At 41.1% G+C, this 20,882-nt stretch overlaps 2 protein-coding genes across 5 annotated transcripts in view; one reads left to right on the forward strand and one right to left on the reverse strand.

Annotated features, from left to right (window-relative positions):
- The window catches only part of LOC123968393 (MICOS complex subunit MIC26-like), an 8,754-nt gene extending 2,673 nt beyond the window's left edge, over positions 1–6,081 (forward strand). For 3 of the 4 annotated variants that reach the window (XM_046045136.1, XM_046045151.1, XM_046045159.1), the window contains 6 exons: positions 1,417–1,449; positions 1,853–1,907; positions 2,678–2,773; positions 3,777–3,868; positions 4,083–4,172; positions 4,482–6,081. In XM_046045136.1, coding sequence (XP_045901092.1) covers positions 1,417–1,449; positions 1,853–1,907; positions 2,678–2,773; positions 3,777–3,868; positions 4,083–4,172; positions 4,482–4,520 — 405 coding nt within the window. In that variant the 3' untranslated portion in view covers positions 4,521–6,081. The remainder of the gene's footprint in view (positions 1–1,416; positions 1,450–1,852; positions 1,908–2,677; positions 2,774–3,776; positions 3,869–4,082; positions 4,173–4,481) is intronic. The other variant, XM_046045142.1, reaches the window with a different exon arrangement.
- The window catches only part of LOC123968076 (NACHT, LRR and PYD domains-containing protein 12-like), an 18,089-nt gene continuing 3,114 nt past the window's right edge, over positions 5,908–20,882 (reverse strand). Inside the window, exons 2-10 of the mRNA XM_046044561.1 lie at positions 19,996–20,882; positions 17,548–17,721; positions 16,909–17,082; positions 16,131–16,304; positions 12,007–12,180; positions 9,119–9,292; positions 8,052–8,225; positions 6,502–6,675; positions 5,908–6,342 (exon numbers count right to left, since the gene is read on the reverse strand). The exon at positions 19,996–20,882 is cut by the window's right edge and continues 905 nt beyond it. Coding sequence (XP_045900517.1) covers positions 6,333–6,342; positions 6,502–6,675; positions 8,052–8,225; positions 9,119–9,292; positions 12,007–12,180; positions 16,131–16,304; positions 16,909–17,082; positions 17,548–17,721; positions 19,996–20,882 — 2,115 coding nt within the window. The 3' untranslated portion in view covers positions 5,908–6,332. The remainder of the gene's footprint in view (positions 6,343–6,501; positions 6,676–8,051; positions 8,226–9,118; positions 9,293–12,006; positions 12,181–16,130; positions 16,305–16,908; positions 17,083–17,547; positions 17,722–19,995) is intronic.

Raw genomic sequence — 20,882 nt, forward strand, 5'->3', positions numbered from 1 at the left:
TGTTGAGCCATGCGTTTGTGTCGTGGTTGTTTAGTCTCCCCAATATACAGGTCTGTGCATTCCTCACTGCATTGGACCGCATACACTAGATTGCTTTTCTTGTGTTTGGGTGTGCGGTCTTTGGGGTGGACCAGCATCTGTCTTAGTGTGTTCTTGGGTTTAAAAAACACAGGGATGTTGTGTTTGTTGAAAATCCTCCTGAGTTTCTCTGATACTCCAGACACGTATGGAATCACAATGTTGTTGCGTTTGACCTTCTTTTCCTCCCCTGTAGTTTTGTTCTTCTTGGATTTTGTGGCTGTCTTCACAAAGGTCTATTTAGGGTGTCCACAGGCTGTAAGTGCCCCCTTCAGGTGGTTCTGTTCCTTCTCTCTGGCTTGGGCGCTTGTTGGTATGTTTTCCGCTCTGTGGTGCAGTGTTCTCATGACCCCTAGCTTGCACAGCGTCCACATATCTGTACCAGTGGCTCGGTGCTGTTCCTCTGAAGGAGTTGAGGGCTTTATTCTCCACTTCTTCCATGTAGATGTTCGCCACAATCGGGGATACCGGTGAGCCCATGGCACAGCCATGCTTCTGTCTGTAGAATCCACCGTTGTACTGGAAGTAGGTGGTGTTTAGACAGAGGTCGAGTAATTTGCAGATTTGGTCAGGGCTGAGGCTGGTTCTGTTGTCCAGGGTGTTGTCTTGTGTTAGCCGTTTCCTAACGGTTTCTACTGCCTCTATGGTGGGGATGCAGGTGAACAAAGAGTAGTCCTAACGACTCCCATTAATGCAAAAACACGAGTTGAGAAGCAAAGCATCTGCACATGCAGCTGATGCATATTTATCACTTTATTTCCAAGTGGCTCACAGGAGCAGCAAGTCATGCAGAAACTGTCCCGCTGACGCTTTAAGCTGAAGTCTTAACTTTGTCAGATGAGTCGTGAGCAAGCAGCGCTGATTCTTTTATCCTTTATTTTGTTATATTGTTGTCTGGTAGTTTTCGAGGAATGTGTTAAATTTTAAAAAGGCTAAAATTTCAGCATGCAGTTGGGTGTGACAGTCTGTCTGATACAAAGACCAATCTGCTGAACTGGGAAAGTCTCATGAAACTCGAATCACATCTGTTTGAGTTCAGTGTCCGTTCGGCTTCTCTGATCCTGCGTGATTTAACACTTTCTGGTTTGCTTCATATTTACGTGTGCAGGAACGCTTGGACTATTTTTAATACTGAACTGTATGAGGAAACATTAAGAAAACAAAATGTTGGAAAGACAAACTCAAGTGAGCTGGGACCTTCAACATTTGTCCCTCTGAACAAAGAAGGAAAAATACTCATTATTTCACTCTGTCTTCAGATTGTTGATCAGTTCATCGTGAGGTAAAAAAATATCAAATGGTGTATAAATAAATTAACTTGTTTGTCTTTGTTTGCAGCAAACGGTCCAGGCTGCAGTGGACAAAGTTGAGGTTAGTGACGTTATGTTGTTATGTAACAGTACCTGATGACCGACGTCTTCACTTTGACAGTCGGCACTTAAACGTGTCCGAACCGTCGGTGACCTGGTTTCAGGAGGTCGATGATATTCTGTGGACACGTCTGCTGTCCATGTGACCTTTCAGTCATTTCACTCTTTAAACTTCAGTTTGACTTGTTAGTCCAACTAAAACTGTCTGAGCCTCTCAGCCCTGTAAACACGTTTAACAGTTCTGCTGACTGTAGAACGACTCTTTGTGATATTAAGAGTCTGAATTATTATTATGTGTATTATGATGGAGTCGTGTGGCTCCATAGGCTGGATAAATGCTATCAGATGAAAGTAACCTGCTCTTCTGTCTCCGTTTCTGTCGACTAATGATGATTGGATCCCAGCAAGCGTACAGGACTGTGGAGCCCACAATCACCACCTCCAAAACAGCAGTCACAGGTGAGAAAACAACTGTTTTCCGGATATCTCTCACTCTGTCAGCCGTCTTCTCTCAGTCTGCTTCAAAAAACAACATGCAGTTCAACCACTCTGGTCTCTTCCCACTGACACCATTCGAAGCCTGTGCAGTTTGTATATAAACTTTCATCACTGGAATATACGTCCTAGATATCGTCTCCTTTGCTGGGAAAATCTTATTATTAATAAATTAGCACCTCCTGTGTTTACCACATTCTTCCTTCATGTTGAGGATAGATTAATAAGAGGAAAATATCTTTTGCTCAGACAGATTTTACAGGGACAGGCTCCCAGGTTTGGAACATCCTCCCATTAAATATACAGTATAGAGTCTGGTACAGGTCTTTTTTTGCATTTAATCTTTAAACTGGGTTAAAAGCAGCCGTCCATGCATGCTGGCCCTGTCTGCTCTTTTTGCTTTTTGTCTGTTTGTCAGCCTGCGTCACTTCTGCGTCAGGTCTGTAACCTCATGTCATTGTTTGGTATTGAGTGCCTGCAGTGTACATGTCCTACTTTGAATGACGCCGTTCTCCTGTAAGCTCTTTATCCTGTTCAGCTGCTTCATGTTTGGCTTCCTCCTTTTTCAAATTGTACATAGTGTGTTGGGTTTTTGTTTTAATGGCTAATTTAACATCAGGCCAGTTAGAAAAATGAGCCTTTTGGCTAACACTGGCAAATTTACTGTGATGCTGGTCAATGTGCACGGTCCCTGAAATTAAATGATTTTAAAGCTCTTCTTTTGTTTTTTTAAGATGTGTACCAGTTCCTCAGTGACCCTCCTCCTGACCTCTACCCCAGTGTAGCAGTGGTCGGCTTCTCCGGCTTCCTGGGACTTTATTTGGCCAAAGGTGACCTTTGCACTTAAAACATGCATGCACGCACGCACTCCTTCACAGCAACCAATGAGGTCAGCTCCTCGAGCAATACGATGGCTCAGTCACACCACCATAAAAATCTTTAAGGTACTTTAAAAGGAAATATCTGTCACAGTTTTTCAGTCTGTAGCAGAGGAGTCATTTTGTAAAATAACTCAAGGTAATTACAGTTCAGGCCAGTTTTTGCTAGTGTGTGTTTTGTTTAAGTGTCTTTTTGGGACTATGTGTAAATCCCAATACAATTTTCTCTTTCAGGAGAGAATAAAAAGACAATTCATTCTGATCTATTAAATCTAAATTGGGTGTAAAATGAGTCTACGTGCTTCTCCTTGGACCGTATTTCTGCCTGTATGATAATGGCTTCTCTCTAAAGAAGAGGTTTTCAGACTGTGGGGAGGTGTGGGAGAGTTGAAGGGGAGAAATGAGGGAGAGATGTGAGGCTAAGATAGTGTGTGAGGTGAAAGCGACGTGTCTGAAAACAACAGGAAGTTAGAAGGTACTTTAAAACCTGGAGCCGTTGGATTACAGCAAAAAGCATCACACACTCCTCAGTCAGGTCATAACATGCAGACATAAAACACATTAATATCATTCAGTGAGACTGAAACTGCCCGAGGATTTCTTTATATCAAATTACGTTCATAATGTATATCCTCTTAGAAACACAGAAAGAAGATGCCCCTTTTAACTCCAGAAACCTACCTGAGAATCATAAAGTTTTAAGTTTGTCGCAGTTTCTCAGTTGCGTCTGAATTTGAAAATAAAGTAACAAACTTTTCTGCTGCAGGTCTGACAAAGTGAACCTCCCAAACAAATCAAACCCACACCTGATAACTGTTTGAACTGGGTTGATTTTCCTGCGCTTGACAAGTAGAAACTCTGTAAACATGGAATGTCAAAAAGCCAACGAGCTGTTCATTAGATCAGTAAACCTTCACTTGTAACTCTGAAAGCTGTTAAAACATCTCTCTTTCAGGCTCCAAGGTGAAGCGGCTGGTGTTTCCAGTTGGACTCATGGCTCTGAGTGCCTCCATGTTTTACCCTCAGCAGGCTGCGACCATACTCAGGGTGCGTGTTATATTGTTACATATATCGTCTTCTAGATATCACGATAAAAGATTTCATGTCTATCGATCGCTCATTTAGAAAGTCACTCAATCCCTTCCTGCATCAAACTAAATGATCTGATTATCAGTTTAATCTTGCAGCTCTCTTTCTGATTGGCTCACTGATTTGGTATCCATTTGTTTGCTTGGCTGATGTTTTCTTGCGTTTACACCAGGTGAGTCGGGACTCTGCGTACACCTGGGCTCAGCAGGGCCGCGTCACCCTGGAGACTCTTTGGAAAGAGCCACCGTTTGGCAAAAAGAAGGTGAGTCTTCTGCCGGCAGCTCAATATTTTATCAGATATGTAAAGTTTTATCTTTACTCTGTGTATTGATGTTACGGCTGTTCTGACTTTTGTGTCTTTTACTGTTACGTTACTTCCGCACGGCACAGACCCAGAGTAATGCAAATGTATATCTGCAACATTGTTCTTCAATTCCATATTTATAAATTTCCACATTTATTTATGTTTGTGTACGTGTAGCACCTTATCACCACAGCAAATTCCTCGTATGTGTAAAACAGTACTTGTCAATAAAGCTCCTTCTGATATTTTTATTTTTTATTTTTGGAGAAGAAAGAGCGAACAGAGAGCAACGACTCGAGGAGCTGAGACGGCGTGAAGACACACACCTATCCAACCTGCCAGACTCTCACCTTCAGGAACACTCGAACCTGTACGACTGCTGTAGAGGAAGGATGCCTTTACCTTATTCACACATGACCAAACTCAAGTTAGATGTATTCCAGAAACGTTTGTGTATGTGTGTTGATGTGTCTGTTGTTCCTGAAACCACTTCTGCCTCCTCAAGTCAATTCTGAACACCTGCTCCAAGAAGCCGGTCCACTCATGTGTCTGATGACTGCAGGTTTCCAGATAACTCTGTGAATCTGCTTCTTGGATTATTCCTCAGCGCTGCTTCTCTGTAATCATTCCTAGTTGCTCCTACAGTGATTTCAGCTCTTTCTCAGTCTGTCTTTATTCAACGAAACAACCTGCACTTATGCAGTTGAAGCCTCACAACACAACTCCACAGAGATACTAAAACTGTTAAGTCAGAAATCTTCAGAAACCTCAAGAAGTGAGTTAAATCTGAAGCGTATGATTAGGAGGTTAACTGATGTTTGCAGATTCCCAAATGTGAGAGTTTACTATCAAGCCAGACAAGGAAAAGGAGCAAACTGAATATCTTTGGGTTTTGCACCGTTAAACCGTAATTAAGACCCCAACGTTTTATTTTCTTAGCTTTAAATGGAAAAATTGCTTAATCAGTGAGTCAGTAAAATAATTTAAAAGAGTAGTTCAACATTTTGGGGAAATGCATTCAATTTCCTGCTGAGCGTTAGAGGAAGAGATTTGATTTGATACAACTCATGTCTGTACAGCAAATATAAAGTCGAGGAAAGTTGCTGGTTAGCTTAGCATAAAGACTGGAAACAGCTAGCCTGTCTCTGGCCAAAGGTAATAAAACCCACCTACCACCACCTTTGTTTAACCTGTTGAAAAACTGAAGTGTAACTTTCTTCTCAGAAAGTTTCAGCTGGTAGGTGGGTTTTGTTAACTGTGGACAGAGCCAGGCTAGCCGTTTCCAGTCTTAATGTGAAGCTAAGCTAACCAGCTGCTGGCTGTCCCTTCATAGTAACAGTAGAGATATTAGAGTAGTACAGTATCACTTCTCTCAGAAAGAGAGCGAAAATGCGTATTTCCCAAAATGTCAAATTATTTCTTTTTAAACAGTTCTGATAAGCCAACATCAGTCATCTTGGTTAGCATCATTGATTAGCATTTAGTCAGTAAAGTGTATCCTCAGGTAGAGCTAACGTTGCTGTCCTGTCACACTGTGAGCAGAGGGGCTGACTGTAAAGGCTTCATTCATTCAGTTTCATTCTGACACGGTATGAAGCCAAAGTTTCTTCTCTCTGCTGAGTGCTACTTTGATCTTGGCAAGGGCAGCTTTCAACAGTTTCTTTTCTCAAACAAGATCATTAAACGTTTAGTATTTGTTTCAAACAGTAATTTATTTAAAGTTTGATGCTAATAAAACTGCTTTGCAGCTTGACTTACTTACCAATTAACTGAATGACACTGTATATATTGTCCATGTGTAATAATGCGCCTGTAAATACTGTGAGAAGTTTAATCTTAATCCTACATAATTAAATCTAGCACGTGATGTCTTTCTTTGTCAGTTATTTAAACAAACGCACACATTGACATTTGTCAAATAGGGATGATTACTGACTGCTAGCGGTGAAATTTCACATCCTCAGTGACATCATGAAATCCAATGATACTCTGTCACATCCGGAGGAATACAAAGGGATGATGGTAGACTTGACTCCACTTGTTATTATTTCCCTGTTAGTCACTGCTGGTTGAAGCTGACAACTCCCCCACCTTTCTCATCATTCACATTCTGATAGATCATCTCCAGCTGATGAGAAAAGACAGACAGCAGAAGTCATAAATCAGAGTTTACAGAGACTCCCTTCATCAGCTGTCAGTCAGTGATGCAGCACATCCAGTATAAAGACCAGCAGGGACTTCTGTCCCGTTCAGACCAGAAGTGGGCTGACTCCAACCCTCTACTGACCTCAGGGTCTCCAGTCTGAAGAGTGGACTCTCCACCAGATCAGACAGCAGCTTCACTCCTGCATCTCGCAGCTTGTTGTCGCTCAGCTGCAGCTCTCTCAGATGGGAGGGGTTGGACTTCAGAGCAGATGCCAGAAAAGCACAGCTGATCTTTGACAACCCACAGCCCAACAATCTGAATAATATATAAAAAAGAATAAATGGAGATAAAAATTATCCATATAGTCCAATAATCATAATGTCCTAATCAATGAGCTTTTCCCTATAATGAGTAGAGGGACTTTGTGTTATTGTGGATCATCATGATGTCAGCCTTCTACTGACATCCTAATGTCAGCACAACATTCATAAACCTATTCATGTCAACACAGATCAATAACAAGCTGCTGATTTCAGGCCAGTCTGGACCTAGAGGAGAAAAATATTGATCCTTCAAACAGCTGCATTTGGAAATATGATTTGATGTGTGTGTGTGTGCCGTTTTTTTTTAATAAAACGGACATCTAAGAAATATTTACTTCAGCAGAAAAGTTTTTCAATTTAAAACAAATATTAGATTAGAAGATTTTCTGTATACAGATGTGACCATTTACAAAAAAATTGGAAATTTTCTACAATTTCTTGAAGAAAAAAGTCTTTGTGACTGCAGACTAAATTTAGTACAAGAAACATGAAAATATGACCTAAAGGACATTTACAACTTTATGGATGTAAGTTATGTATGAACATAAATGTGGTTCAATTGTAAGTCAAACATATAGTCGCAGGAAAAAGTATGTGATCCCTTTGGAATCACTTGGATTTCTGCAAAAAGTGGTCATAAAATGTAACAGCAATAGACAGTCTGCTTAAACTAATACCACACAAACAATTATATATTTTTTCATGGGAGGACACTATGGAGGAAGGGAAAAACCCTTGCTGCATGTCTGAAGTTTGCAAAAGAGCACCAGGATGTTCCACAGCACTACTGGCCAAGTATTCTACATAGGGATGAAACCAAAGTTGAGTTGTTTAGAAGGAAAAAAGGCACAGCACACCAAGATCAAAACCTCTTATCAAGTGTGAAGTAGAGTGGAGGGGGTATCATGGTTTAGGACGGTTTTGCTACCTCGGGGCCTGGAAGGGATACCAACATCGATGGAAATATTAATTCCAAAGTTTATCAAGCATTTTACAGGAGAACGTAAGGCTATCTGTCCGCCAATTAAAGCTCAACAGAAACAGGATAATGACCCAAAGTACAGAAGTAAATCAACAACAGAATGGCTTCAGCAGAAGAAAATACACCTTCTGGAGTCATGACCTCAACTCGATTGAGATGCTGTGGCATGACCTCAAGAGAGCGATTCACACCAGACATTCCAAGAATATTGCTGATCTGAAAAAGTTTTATAAAGAGGAATGGTCGAAAATTCCTCCTGACCATTGTTCCGGTCTGATCTGCAACTACAGGAACCGTGGTTGAGGTTATTGCTGCCAAAGGAGGGTCAACCTGTTATTAAATCTAACGGTTCACATACAATAGTAACAGAGAGTAAGTAAACTGACCTCAGAGTCTCCAGTCTACAGTACGGACTCTCCAGAAAACCACACAGCAGCTTCACTCCTGAATCCTGCAGCTTGTTGTGACTCAGCTGCAGCTCTCTCAGATGGGAGGGGTTGGACTTCAGAGCTGAGGCCAGAGAAGCACAGCTGATTTCTGACAAACTGCAGGAACTCACTCTGAATAAAGAATAAAAACTGTAACTTTAGAAGACAATGTTCCTGCTTGAAATCATTCAGCATTTAATAATATGTTCAGAGCTGAAGAAGGTTTAGAATGTAGAAGTTTAGAAAATGGAAACTCCAAACACCTGAACAAACAGGATGCAGATTCAAACTGTAAAATACTAAAAGGTAAAAAGAGCTCTCATTAATATTAATGACAACGTGCTGCTACTTCAGTAAAGACGTAGTGACTTCACCTCTTAAACTCTGCAGCTCCACCAGTGGCTCCATCTATACAAACTCATGTTGTGCAGCCAAACATAAACAAAAAACCCCAGAAACTGAATTAGGATTCCACTCAAGATCCTAAAGTTTTCAAAGATGCCAAATATGTCAGAAAGAATTTGGGGGAAATTTGAACAAAAGGCATCGACAGTATTTCTTTTAGGAATAATGTAGTCATAAAATCAAAGCTTCTTCACTTTAAACTATTCAGTCAGTATAAGCATCATTTTGCTTCATAACAATGCTGGAAAAAGCAAATACTGAATATATTTGTTATTGTCTGATAGTTGAAATAGAGATTATTTACTTATTCTTTGTATTTATGTGTTTTTATTACCATTTCTTTAAAACATGATGTGGAAGATGAGATGAAAATCAGGAGTTTAAGAGGTTCAGAGTGAATTACCCAGTGGAGATGTTTCTTGTTATATTAAGCTTTTAAATGTGGCGCTCAACATTGCTCTGCCACAGTCAATGGACTAAACCACTGAAGAGGAAAACTGAATTTAGCATTAAGATACTGTGTGAATCAGTATAATATCAGTCTAATGTCTGCAGTTCAGTGTCACCGAAAACTTTCACATCATATAAATCTCAGCACAGAAGGAAAAATGGTGTCTGACCTTAGAGTCTCCAGTCTACAGTGTGGACTCTCCAGAAAACCACACAGCAGCTTCACTCCTGAATCCTGCAGCTCGTTGTCACTCAGCTGCAGCTCTCTCAGATGGGAGGGGTTGGACTTCAGAGCTGAGGCCAGAAAAGCACAGCTGATCTCTGACAAACTGCAGAACCAAAATCTGAATAAAGAATAAATGATGTAACTTTAGAAGACAATGTTCCTGCTTGAAATCATTCAGAGATCCCAAAGTTCCCAAAGATGCCAAATATGTCAGGATGAACTTCGGGGAAATGTGAACAAAAGACATCTACATTTTAGGAATAGCGAAGTCATCAAATCAAAACTTCTTCAGATTATATAATTTAGTCAGTATAAGCATCATTTAGCTTCATAATAATGTTGGAAAAAGCAAATACTGAATATATTTGTTATTGTCTTATAGTTGAATTATAGATTATGTATTCATCTATTGTATTTATGTATTTTTATTATCATTTATTTAAAAACATGATGTGCAATATGAGATGAAAATCAGGAGTTTAAGAGGTTCAGAGTGAATTATCCAGTGGGGATGTTTCTTGTTACAAAGTAAAGTAGTGAGTGTACAGCTTGTATAATAGTGTAAATTTGCTGTCCCCTCAAAATAAAACATTGCACAACCATTAATGTTTAAACTGGTTGCAACAAAAGTGAGTACACCCCTAAATGAAAATGTCCGAATTGGGCCCAATTAGCAATTTCCCTCCCCGGTGTCATGTGACTCTAGGGCTGAAACGATTTATCAATTAAATCAATAAAATCGATTAATAAAATGCTTCAAACACAAATTCTTTGCATCGATGCTTCGTTTAATCCATGTAACAGTGTTTCGCACAAACATTTATTACTGTCACACAACGCGCTTACGCTGTGAACACGACAGGATTATAATGTAGTCGTTAGCAAAGTGGAGGAAGAGAGAGAAAATGGCGAGGGACAAAGAAGAAAGTGTCCAAAGTATTTTATTATTTCATGCTAAAGAAAACAACAACTCTGTAATGTTACCGTCCGTCCACCGTAAAACAAAACTTATGTCGCCTTGGCAATAGCACGACGGCAGCTGAACAAAATGGTGTTCTGCCAGCGAACCAGAGACAAGGCAACAGTAACAGCAACTTTAGCAGTTAACTGAAATCTTGATTGATTGTTGAGTTGAAGGCTAGCCGAAGTAAGCCGCAGTCCTCAGCTGAAAATGTGAACAATTGCATTTGTTGTTCTCCTTTTTGGGCCGTGAGTTGTAACCTCACAGTCATGAGTTAACTGGGTGTTGGGAGCTGCACTTATTAACTCCCCTCCAGCTCTCTCTGTAGCTCAGACAATCCCTGCTACCTGCATGTTCTAATCCATCCTTTACCCATATTCTTTGTCTTTATGCAGTTATCTTTATAATAACAAACAACAGCTGTTTCATGTGCTGGATCGCTCATTACTTCTTAAACGACGCATCGTTGAAATAATCTATCGAAGCTTCGAATACTAAAATCATCATTAGCCCTATGTGACTCGTTAGTGTATGAGGGAGTGTGAGAGCGATAACACCAAATTTAACACACCTGCTCCCCATTCACATCTGAGACCTTGTGTTATCGATCTCTCACTCCCTCATACTGGTCACTGGATTTCAACATGGCACCTCATGGCAACAAACTCTCTGAAGATATGAAAAATAGAATTGTTGCTCTACATAAAGATGGTCTTGGCTATAAGAAGATTGCCATGACCCCGAAACTGAGCTGCAGCATGGTGGCCAAGACCATACAGCGGTTCACCAGCACAGGTTCCACTCAGAACAGGCCTCGCCATGGTCAACCAAAGAAGTTGAGTGCACATGCTCAGCGTCATATCCAGAGGTCGTCTTTGGGAAATAGATGTATGAGTGCTGCCAGCATTGCTGCAGAGGTTGAAGGGGTGTGGGGTCAGCCTGTCAGTGCTCAGACCATACACCGCACACTGCATTAAACTGGTCTGCATGGCTGTCGTCCCAGAAGGAAGTCTCTTCTAAAGATGATGCACAAGAAAGCCTGCAAACAGTTTGCTGAAGACAAGCAGACTAAGACCATGGATTACTAAAACCTTGTCCTGTGGTCTGATGAGACCATGAATGCCAACATGTACTGTGACATACTGAAGCAGAGCATGAACCCTCCCTTCAGAATCTGGTCTGCAAGGCAGTATTCCAACATGATAACGGCCCCAAACACACCTCCAAGATGACCACTGCCTTGCTAAAGAAGCTGAGGGTAAAGGTGATGGACTGGACTAGTGTGTTTCCAGACCTAAACCCTATTGACCATCTGTGGGGCATCCTCAAATGTAAGGTGGAGGTGCGCAAGATCTCTAAAATTCACCAGCTCTGTGATATTGTCATGGAGGAGTGGAAGAGGACTCCAGTGGCAATCTGTGAAGCTCTGGTGAACTCCATGCCCAGGTGGATTAAGGCAGTGCTGGAAATTAATGGTGCTCACACAAAATATTGACACTCTGGGCCCAATTTGGGCATTTTCACTTTTGTTGCCAGCGGTTTAGACAATAATGGCTAGATAGTGTCATGTGTTATTTTGAGGGGACAGCAAATTTACACTGTTATACAAGCTGTACACTCACTACATTGTAGCAAAGTGTAATTTCTTCGGTGTTGTCACATGAAAAGATATAATCAAATATTTACAAAAATGTGAGGGGTATACTCACTTTTCTGAGATACTGTATATTAAGGTTTTAAATGTGGAGCTCAACATTGCTCTACCACAGTCAATGACCACTGAAGAAAATAGATTTTAGCACGCAAGCAAGTGTCACCACAACTTTCACATCATATATTTTTTTACTTCTATGCTGAGATTAATGTCTGACCCAAGATTCTCCAATCTACAGTGTGGACTCTCCAGGAAATCACACAGCAGCTTCACTCCTGAATCTTGCAGGATGTTGTTACACAGCTCCAGCTCTCTCAGATGGGAGGGGTTGGACTTCAGAGCTGAGGCCAGAGAAGCACAGCTGATCTCTGACAAACTGCAGCACCACAATCTGATGACAAAATGATGGTTTAGATCAAAATACATTTCTCCCACATTTACAGGCAACTGCAGCGTTAACGACTCTGTGGAGTTCCATTAGGCCTTTGAATAACCCTTCCTGAGACCCCCCATATTGGTATAAACACTTTCCCTCTCATCAAAATGGGGTCAATGTGGAGACTTGCCAGTCAAGACAAGAAGTCCTCACCTCTGAGAAGATGCAGTTGTTATCAAGATAATGAAGTCATAACAAGATATGAAAAACCATACAACTTTTCATTGATTGTTTTAGTAAAGAGAAAGGACACACAAACATTTTCCTCTTAACCCTGATGCGGCCTGAGATAAGGTTTTCTAGATGCCCGTCATAAAAGATGGAGCGACAAGCCTTAAATAACGTCTTGGGCCAGACTTCCTTCCAGGTAAGAAATTTCCTCTCGTGGTTGTACTTCTTTCGTAGTCTCAAACATGCCAGAGTGCCTGCTGAATAGAAAAAAGCTAATGTGTCCGGTGTGCCGGCGAGCTTATATACGCCTCCAGCTACGCTGTCACACGCTACCGCTCTAGCAACGGCAATAGGATTGGAGTAGTTTCATTCATGATTTCAGCCCTGCCACGCCCAGAGGCGTTCCCATAGTGTCGTCACCGACGCAGTTCGAGTTCCCTCGAATGGGAACTAACTATACTATTTACTATATATACTATAATAGTTTGGAATGAAGGATAAACAGCTATCTAACCAATAGGTAATCCAGCTAACATTTCTCAGCACAGGTCGTCTTAATCTTTAACACATTTATTTTGGTATGTAGTTATTAATTCACAGATTTAACCTCTTGTGCACTATGTAACCACACTACCATCTACTTGCTAAACATCTCTGTAACCACCACCATTGTGAATATGTTTTGGTTGTTAGCTATTTTACTGTGTTATGTAGAGCAAAACGGTGTTGTTTAACAGTGTGGTGAAATACTCTCGAGTTTTGCATGCTGGCTGTGGATAGTGAATGGAATGGGGAGTCTCTGTAAGTGATGAGTGAGTCAATTAAAGATAAACTGATTTCCCCAGGACCTGGGAGGTTTGTTTGTCCATTGGACACAAACACCCCCGAGAGAAGCTCCTCCAGGGCCCAAACCTATGCAGATAGGTAGTTTCCATCTCGACAGAGAGGAACACCAGCGTCAAGTCCCCGGTAACAGTTGTCTGGTACTGCAGCCAGCATGGCCATTGCCTGGCCTCTTGTCCTCGTTGGCCAACAAACTGGAAAGCACGTAAGGAGAGAATCCTAACGAGCCGTTCTTCAACGCCATTGTCTCTTTGTCCTCAGTGCCATGCCAAAATAACTTGGAAAATTGAAAAAGACAGCTGGTCATCAATCATGACACCCAAGTTATGATTGATGACAAACTGTCTTTTTCAGACCATGTTGCTGCTGTCTCTCGGTCATGCTGCATTGCTCTCTACAACATAAGAAAAATCAGGCCCTACCTCACTCAGTATGCCACCCAGCTTCTAGTACAGGCCATAGTTAATTCTCGCCTTGAATATTGTAATGCCTTCCTAGTACAGTAGGTCTTCCAGCTTGTGCGGTGAAACTCCTACAAATAGTTTAGAACGCAGCAGCGCATCTTGTTTTTGATCAGCCAAAAAAGAGTCATGTTACAATTCTCTTGTACTTCCTTCCCTAGGTATTGTCACCAATTGATGCCATACGCGCTATTAGCTCTTACTAGTATTTATTGCTACCCTTACTAGTATGTATTGTCAGTTGTAGGTCTTGTGCTGTAGAGATGCTTGTATGCTGTTGCTCAAATGTAAGTTGCTTTGGATAAAAGCGTGAGTAAATGGAAATGGAAAGTTTAGTCAGCTCAATCTTCCTCTTGGAAGACCCCTTTGTAGCTAACTGTCTGGACAGACAGCCCATGTCACTACCAGTATCTGCCTCGTTTGCCTTATGTTGTCAGGTAACCATCAGGATGGCAAACGTTTCTTTGTAATTAGCTCACCATTCATTCCGCTAATTCTGCATCACCCATTGCTTGTAACACACAACCCTAATATTGACTGGAAGTCAGCTCAAATAGTCAGTTGGGGTTCTGCCTGCCATGCCTCAGTCTGGTCTCCGCCAGCGTTCCAGCCCAGAAACTCTGGACCTATCCCAGATACCAACTGAGTACCATGTTCTGCTGGAGGTGTTCAGCAAACAATGGTCTCTCTCACTAGCACCACACTGTGCCATCAACCTGCTGCACAGCACATAATTTCCCAGCAGCTGCCTATACAGCCTCTCCAAGCCCGAGCAACAAGTCATGGAGATTTATACTAGGACTTGTTGGATGCGGGAATTATCCAACCCTCCTTTTCATTCTTTGGCGCTTGATTTTTCTTAGAAAAAAGACAAGACCCTCCATCCTTGCATTGACTACTGGTGCTCAAACAACATAAGGGATCTGCCCTTGGGTGGTGGTGATGGCGCAATGGATAAGACGCATGCCTTAGCTGTGAGAGACGAGTTCATTTCCCCACTGTGACCCATCCACCATAGTGTCCCTGAGCAAGACATTTAACCCCTAGTTGCTCCAGAGGCTCTGACACATATAGCAATAGTAAGTCACTTTGGATAAAAGCGTCAGCTAAATGAATAAACGTAAATGGGATCTGTCACAACTTTACACGTCTGACCGCTATTTCATTCAGTTCACGGTATGCCTACAGAATCAGCCCACTGTTCCAACACCCCTGGTCTCACACCTCTGCAATCTGTCTCCCCACCCACTTTGCCTCATGAATAGCTTTCACTCTACCTTCTCTCAACATATTTTTCTTCATGAGGTCAATGTTGCCGCACAATCTCTGTGCACTACACTGAGCTCATGTCTGAATCGTCACTTGCTCGAACAAGCCCCACCTGAAGCTGTCCGATACCTTCCGCATGTGGCATACCAATCTCAGAGCTGCTGAGAGAAAACAGCAAACAACTAAAGACTCTGCCAGCCTCAAGGGCTACCAAACACTCCTATTCTCCTTCTCAACCAGCACAAGTGCTGCCAAATTAGTGTTCTATAATGACAGAATCAGCAGTGTCAATGACTCAAAAAAATTATTTTCCATTTTCAAATCTCTACCAAATCCTCGTTTGCCTCCCCCAACCACAAAACTGTTTGCCGATATCTATGCCTTCTTCTTCTTCACAGACAAAATTCTCTAAACCACTCAAAAACAACCGGTCTACTCTGGTCAAGGGCTTAACATTCTCCATGGTCAGCTCCTGCTCTGTGAGCATGGCACCGGAAAATCATGTAGCACCGTGGACATTGACGCAAAAGGCTTAACACCAGGCCTAACATAGCCGTCTTAGTATATATCCTCCCCTGTCTTCCCTGGTCAATGACATTTCACTCTTCTCAAGGAAAGTAAGGTATCAGATCTTCTGACTTGTAGCCATCCTACTACATTCCCCCTGAACCCGATTCCTTCCAATCTCCTCCAAGACATATCTCTTGCAGTTGTGCCAGCAATCACTGAGGTGATAAATACTTCTCTGGCTTCGGGAACTTTCCCATCCGCCTAGTTCCCCTACTAGAACTTAGTTCCCCTATGCGTTAACAGCCCTTACTTAGTATCTATTGTTGCTCATAGATCTCTTACTTTAAAGATGCTTGTATGTTATTCCTCAAATGTAAGTTGCTTTGGATAAAAGTAAATGTAACTAGTAATGGTATTAGTAAGGAGGTTTTCCGGCACCACATTCTTCCGGTTGACATTGTTTGACTGTTCACAGGTTTGTCCCCTTTTCAATATATATAGATATATGTATAGATTTCAACCTCCACTTTTTGTACAACAAAACATGAAAATATAAACAAAAGGAAATTTACGTCTTGTTCTGTCTGAACAAAAATTAGGTTAATTAAACATATCCGATCTACAATAAAAACAAATATTGATTGAACTAACCTCAGAGTCTCCAGTCTGCAGTGTGGACTCTCCAGAAAACCACACAGCAGCTTCACTCCTGAATCCTGCAGCTTGTTGTCACTCAGGTCCAGCTCTCTCAGATGGGAGGGGTTGGACTTCAGAGCTGAGACCAGAGAAGCACAGCTGATCTCTGACAAACTGCAGGTACTTAATCTGAATAAAGAATAAAAGATTGGGGAAGCAACAAAAAAAAACTTCCCACTGTGTCACCTTGTGACCGAAGTCTGCGATGTCAATTAAGACTGTGATGGACCACAAATGTTACTCTCAAAAGAAACAACAACAACAACAACATGGATCAATAATACAACGTCGATCTCAGGCCAGTATGGAATTAGAAGAATAAACATTATATTGATCTTTTAAATAGTTGCATTGGGAAATATGCTTTGATCTGTGCATGCGTATAAATAATCAATTTCAATGATCAGACATTATTTGTGCAAACTCATTGAAATTCAGGAAATATTTTGGCAAGTAAACTTGATCAATGTAAAAAAAAAAAAAAATCAGGTTCAGAGGATCTTCTGTATACAGATCTGAAAATTTTCACAAATTATAAACATTAATTTACTTTAACAACCAACAGCAGACACAACTGCAGAATAAAATTTGTAAAATAAACACATTGAACACAAGGACATTTACCACTTTGTGGATAAGTTATGTATTAACATAAATTATGTTGAATTTTCAACATAACATTACAACACATTTAAAAAGCAACACAACACAAAAGTAAAAAATGGTGTCTGACTTCAGAATTTCCAGTCTACAGTGTGGACTCCCCAGAAAATCACACAGCAGCTTCACTCCTGAATCCTGCAGCTTGTTGTCACTCAAGTCCAGCTCTCTCAGATGGGAGGGATTGGACTTCAGAGCTGAGGCCAGAGAAGCACAGCTGATCTCTGACAAACTGCTCCAACTCAATCTGAATAAAGAATAAAAGATGAACAAAAATCCATTCAGAATCCAATTACTATGTCTTAATCAATGAGTGACTTGGTCATTGTGTAATTGTGGATCATCATAATGTCAGACTTCTACAGACATCATCCAAATGTCAGCACAACATTCATACACCTATTCATGTCAGATTACATTTCATGCTGATAAAAAGTTCCTATGGGATTCTGTGTTCTAAAGGTTATGCATTAAATTAATTCCTGAAAACCTGTTGTATAATATAGAAGTGTCTCACACGTAACAAAGATATTGATTTAATTTTGCAGCACACTGAAGGATAAATCATACAGTTTCTTTAATAACATAAATCAATTTTGAGTACAGACTAAATTCGGAATTGTTCAGACTTTAAATAAGATTTAAGAAATTACTGCTATGGATTTAAATTTGATTGATATACACGGGACAAGGTGAAAATACATAAACTGACGTCAGAGTCTCTAGTCTACAGTGTGGACTCTCCAGTCCAGCAGACAGCAGCTTCACTCCTGAATCCTTCAGTTCGTTTACACTCAGGTCCAGCTCTTTCAGATGGGAGGGGATGGACTTCAGAGCTGAGGCCACGACTTCACAGAGAGTCTCTGACAGTCCACAGCCAGAAAGTCTGTGATGACAGAGAACATAAAACATAAAGTAGAATAAACAGTTTTTCCACTTTATTATGAAAACAGACATTGAAGAACATTAACATGAGCGGCTGTTGCTCAGCTGGTCATCTTTTTATTCAAAATGATTAATACACAATATAATATGTTCAACTGATTAATGATAATGTATTGGTGTAGATGCGTATAGGAAATATTGAAGTTGGTCCCACCTTTGCCAGCTGCAACATTGGATGAGGAGCACATTGATGCATCACTAATTGTAGTGCAGGCAGTAGTGACATGACCTTGGGGATAACCACTCACATTACATGATGAGTGTTTTAAGTAAGTTATGTAATTGGCAGTGGTCTACTCAATTAATTAAAACCGGCCAGTAATGAGACATCTAGTTTTTTTTCCCTTTTGGGAACTGTTGGATACATTTAGTTGCAACAAATACTGATTAAGCCGGTTGGAGAGCTCGGCGACCGTCAGGCTAAATCAGCGACCGATCTGTGGCCACCAGTAGTTATGTGTGAGCTAATCAGTGACGCATCAAAACGGCACCCCGACACATTTCTGACACATCGCAGACACCAGCCAGATATCTAGCATGCCAAATATCTGGAGGATTTGGCCGACTTGACATCCACATCCAGCCAATAGGAGAAGGCAGCTGGTGGAACAGGCAGCTAATTTCACTGCAAAACACTTTTTATTCACCTCCAGCTCTCTCTGTAGCACAGACATTCATTCATTACAAATATCATAAACCTCTCAATATCTCAAGGGATTTATCCAAACGCATGAAAAACTGCTATTGTGTCACCAATTTTTAAAGCAGGAGATCCCCAGATTATCAGTAACTACAGACCTATTAATATTCTGCCTGTTGTATCCAAGGTGATGGAGAAGTGGTTGTCAGAGCTGACAGTCTTTTATTTGAACAACATTGACTTTGGCTTGCATCCTATGCAATTTGGTTTTAGAGCTCAACAGCTCAACCACTCAACACAGACTGCTACCCTTTTCTTTCTGGAAAACATTAAATCCATGATGGATAGGAGTGGTACTGTGGGGGCAATTTAAAGAGAACTTTAAAAGACTTAAAAAGACTATGGATCATTATTCACAAATTAAATTTGAATTTTTTCAATGATGAAAATTAAGAAGAAAGTGTCACTCGATCCAAATAAAAAAGAGAAATTAGACTCACTATGATCTGAACAATCGTTATTGTCAGCAAGTCTGACTTGGTCACCTGGGGATTTGAACCCTGGAACTTCATATCTCTGGAGCTTCATATCTCCAGAGTAGGTGACTTAATGACTGAGCCACTGGTGAAAGGCTGTTGCAACACACCTTCTCACAGCTTGAGGTAGTGATGTCACATGTGCCAGACCCGGATAGTTTTGTCAGTTTAAACTTAAAACGCTTACAACAGTCAGAATGTTGGTGAGAAGATTATGAAACAAATCGCACATCATTCTGCTGGTTTTGGGTGTGTAGTCAGTTATTTTGATGGCATTTGATCCAAAACTTAGCAAAAAAGAAAATTTTGTGCATAAAGTTATTAGGGCTGAAACGATTTATCGTTTAAATCGATAAAATCACTTAATAAAATGCTTCGACACAAATTCTTTGCATCAATGCTTCGTTTAATCCATGTAACTATACAGCACAGTGTTTCGCAAAACGACAAACAATGGAACAAAACGTACTATCAAAGTTTTAGATCAGAAACCTAATAGTTTTCACAGCTGTCAATTTTTAAATACACACAGACTTCCAAGTTGGGAAAATTAATTACAGAAACCTTTGTCTAGTTCATAAGATATTGCACAGCACTGCCCCACCTCCGCTAAGGCATCATAAGAGGGGACTGTATCATTCCCACTCGAAGAAGTGCTTTTAGTCGGTCAGCGTTCTCTGCAACAACATCTAAAAAATGGAATCTATTGCCAATGCAGATAAGGGAATCAAATCATTTAGCACAAACTCTTAAGTCCTGAAGTGTTCCTGCTTGATTTGTATCAAGCCTCCATCACCCAAAGAAGATCAGAAGATGATGCCACTAACTTGATAGATATAAACACAGAAACGGATTGTGGACATTTGTAGTTTAACAGATGTAGAATTATTTCAAAACACAGGTTTAATACTAGTTTAGGAAACTTTTATAGTATGGAGGTTTTATATTGTGCATGTGTGTAAAGTGTGTGTCTTTACTGTAATACTGATGCTTCAGCTTTGCGTTGCCTGACAGCATTGATAATCACATCTGGACTTACTGAGCCTTTCTGCAGTTCCTCACAGCTGGAATCAGTCTCAGTCGTCCCTCCTCTGATGTGTTGTACTTCTTCAGGTCCAACTCATCCAGAACCTCCTCTGACATCTGCAGCATGTAGGCCAGAGCTGAGCAGTGGATCACAGAGAGTTTCTTCTCTGATCTGTTCTCTGACTTCAGGAACCCTTGGATCTCCTGATGTACTGAGTGGTCGTTCATCTCCGTCAGACAGTGGAAGATGTTGATGCTTCTGTCAGGAGAGATCTCATCACTGTTCATCTTCTTCAGGTTGTTGATGGCTCTCTGGATGATTTCTGGACAGTTGTCTGTCTGACCCAGCAGGCCTCCTAAGAGTCTCTGGTTGGACTCCAGAGAGAGGCCATGAAGGAAGCGAACAAACAGGTCCAGGTGGCCATTTTTACTTTCAAGGGATTTCTCCATGGCTTTCTGCAGGAAGACATCCAAGGTTGAATCAACATGTTGTTTTCCCAGGAAGTCCTTCAGTCCCTCTGTGGTCCTGCTGGTGTAACAGTGGAACATGTAGACTGCAGCCAGAAACTCCTGAACGCTCAGATGAACAAAGCAGTAGACTGTTTTCTGGAAGATCACACTCTCTCTTTTGAAGATCTCTGTACAAACTCCTGAGTACACCGAGGCCTCTGTGACATCAAGACCACACTGCTCCAGGTCTTCTTGGTAGAACATGATGTTTCCTTTCTCCAGATGTTCAAACGCCAGCCTCCCCAGCTTCAGAAGAACCTTCCTGTCAGCCTCCGTCAGCTCCTGTGGACTCGTCTCATGTCCCTCATCGTACTTCTGCTTCTTCCTCTTTATCTGAACCAGCAGGAAGTGTGAGTACAGGTCAGTCAGGGTCTTGGGCAGCTCTCCTCT

The sequence above is a fragment of the Micropterus dolomieu genome, linkage group LG01 (assembly GCF_021292245.1).
Source record: "Micropterus dolomieu isolate WLL.071019.BEF.003 ecotype Adirondacks linkage group LG01, ASM2129224v1, whole genome shotgun sequence".
Lineage (NCBI taxonomy): Eukaryota > Metazoa > Chordata > Actinopteri > Centrarchiformes > Centrarchidae > Micropterus > Micropterus dolomieu.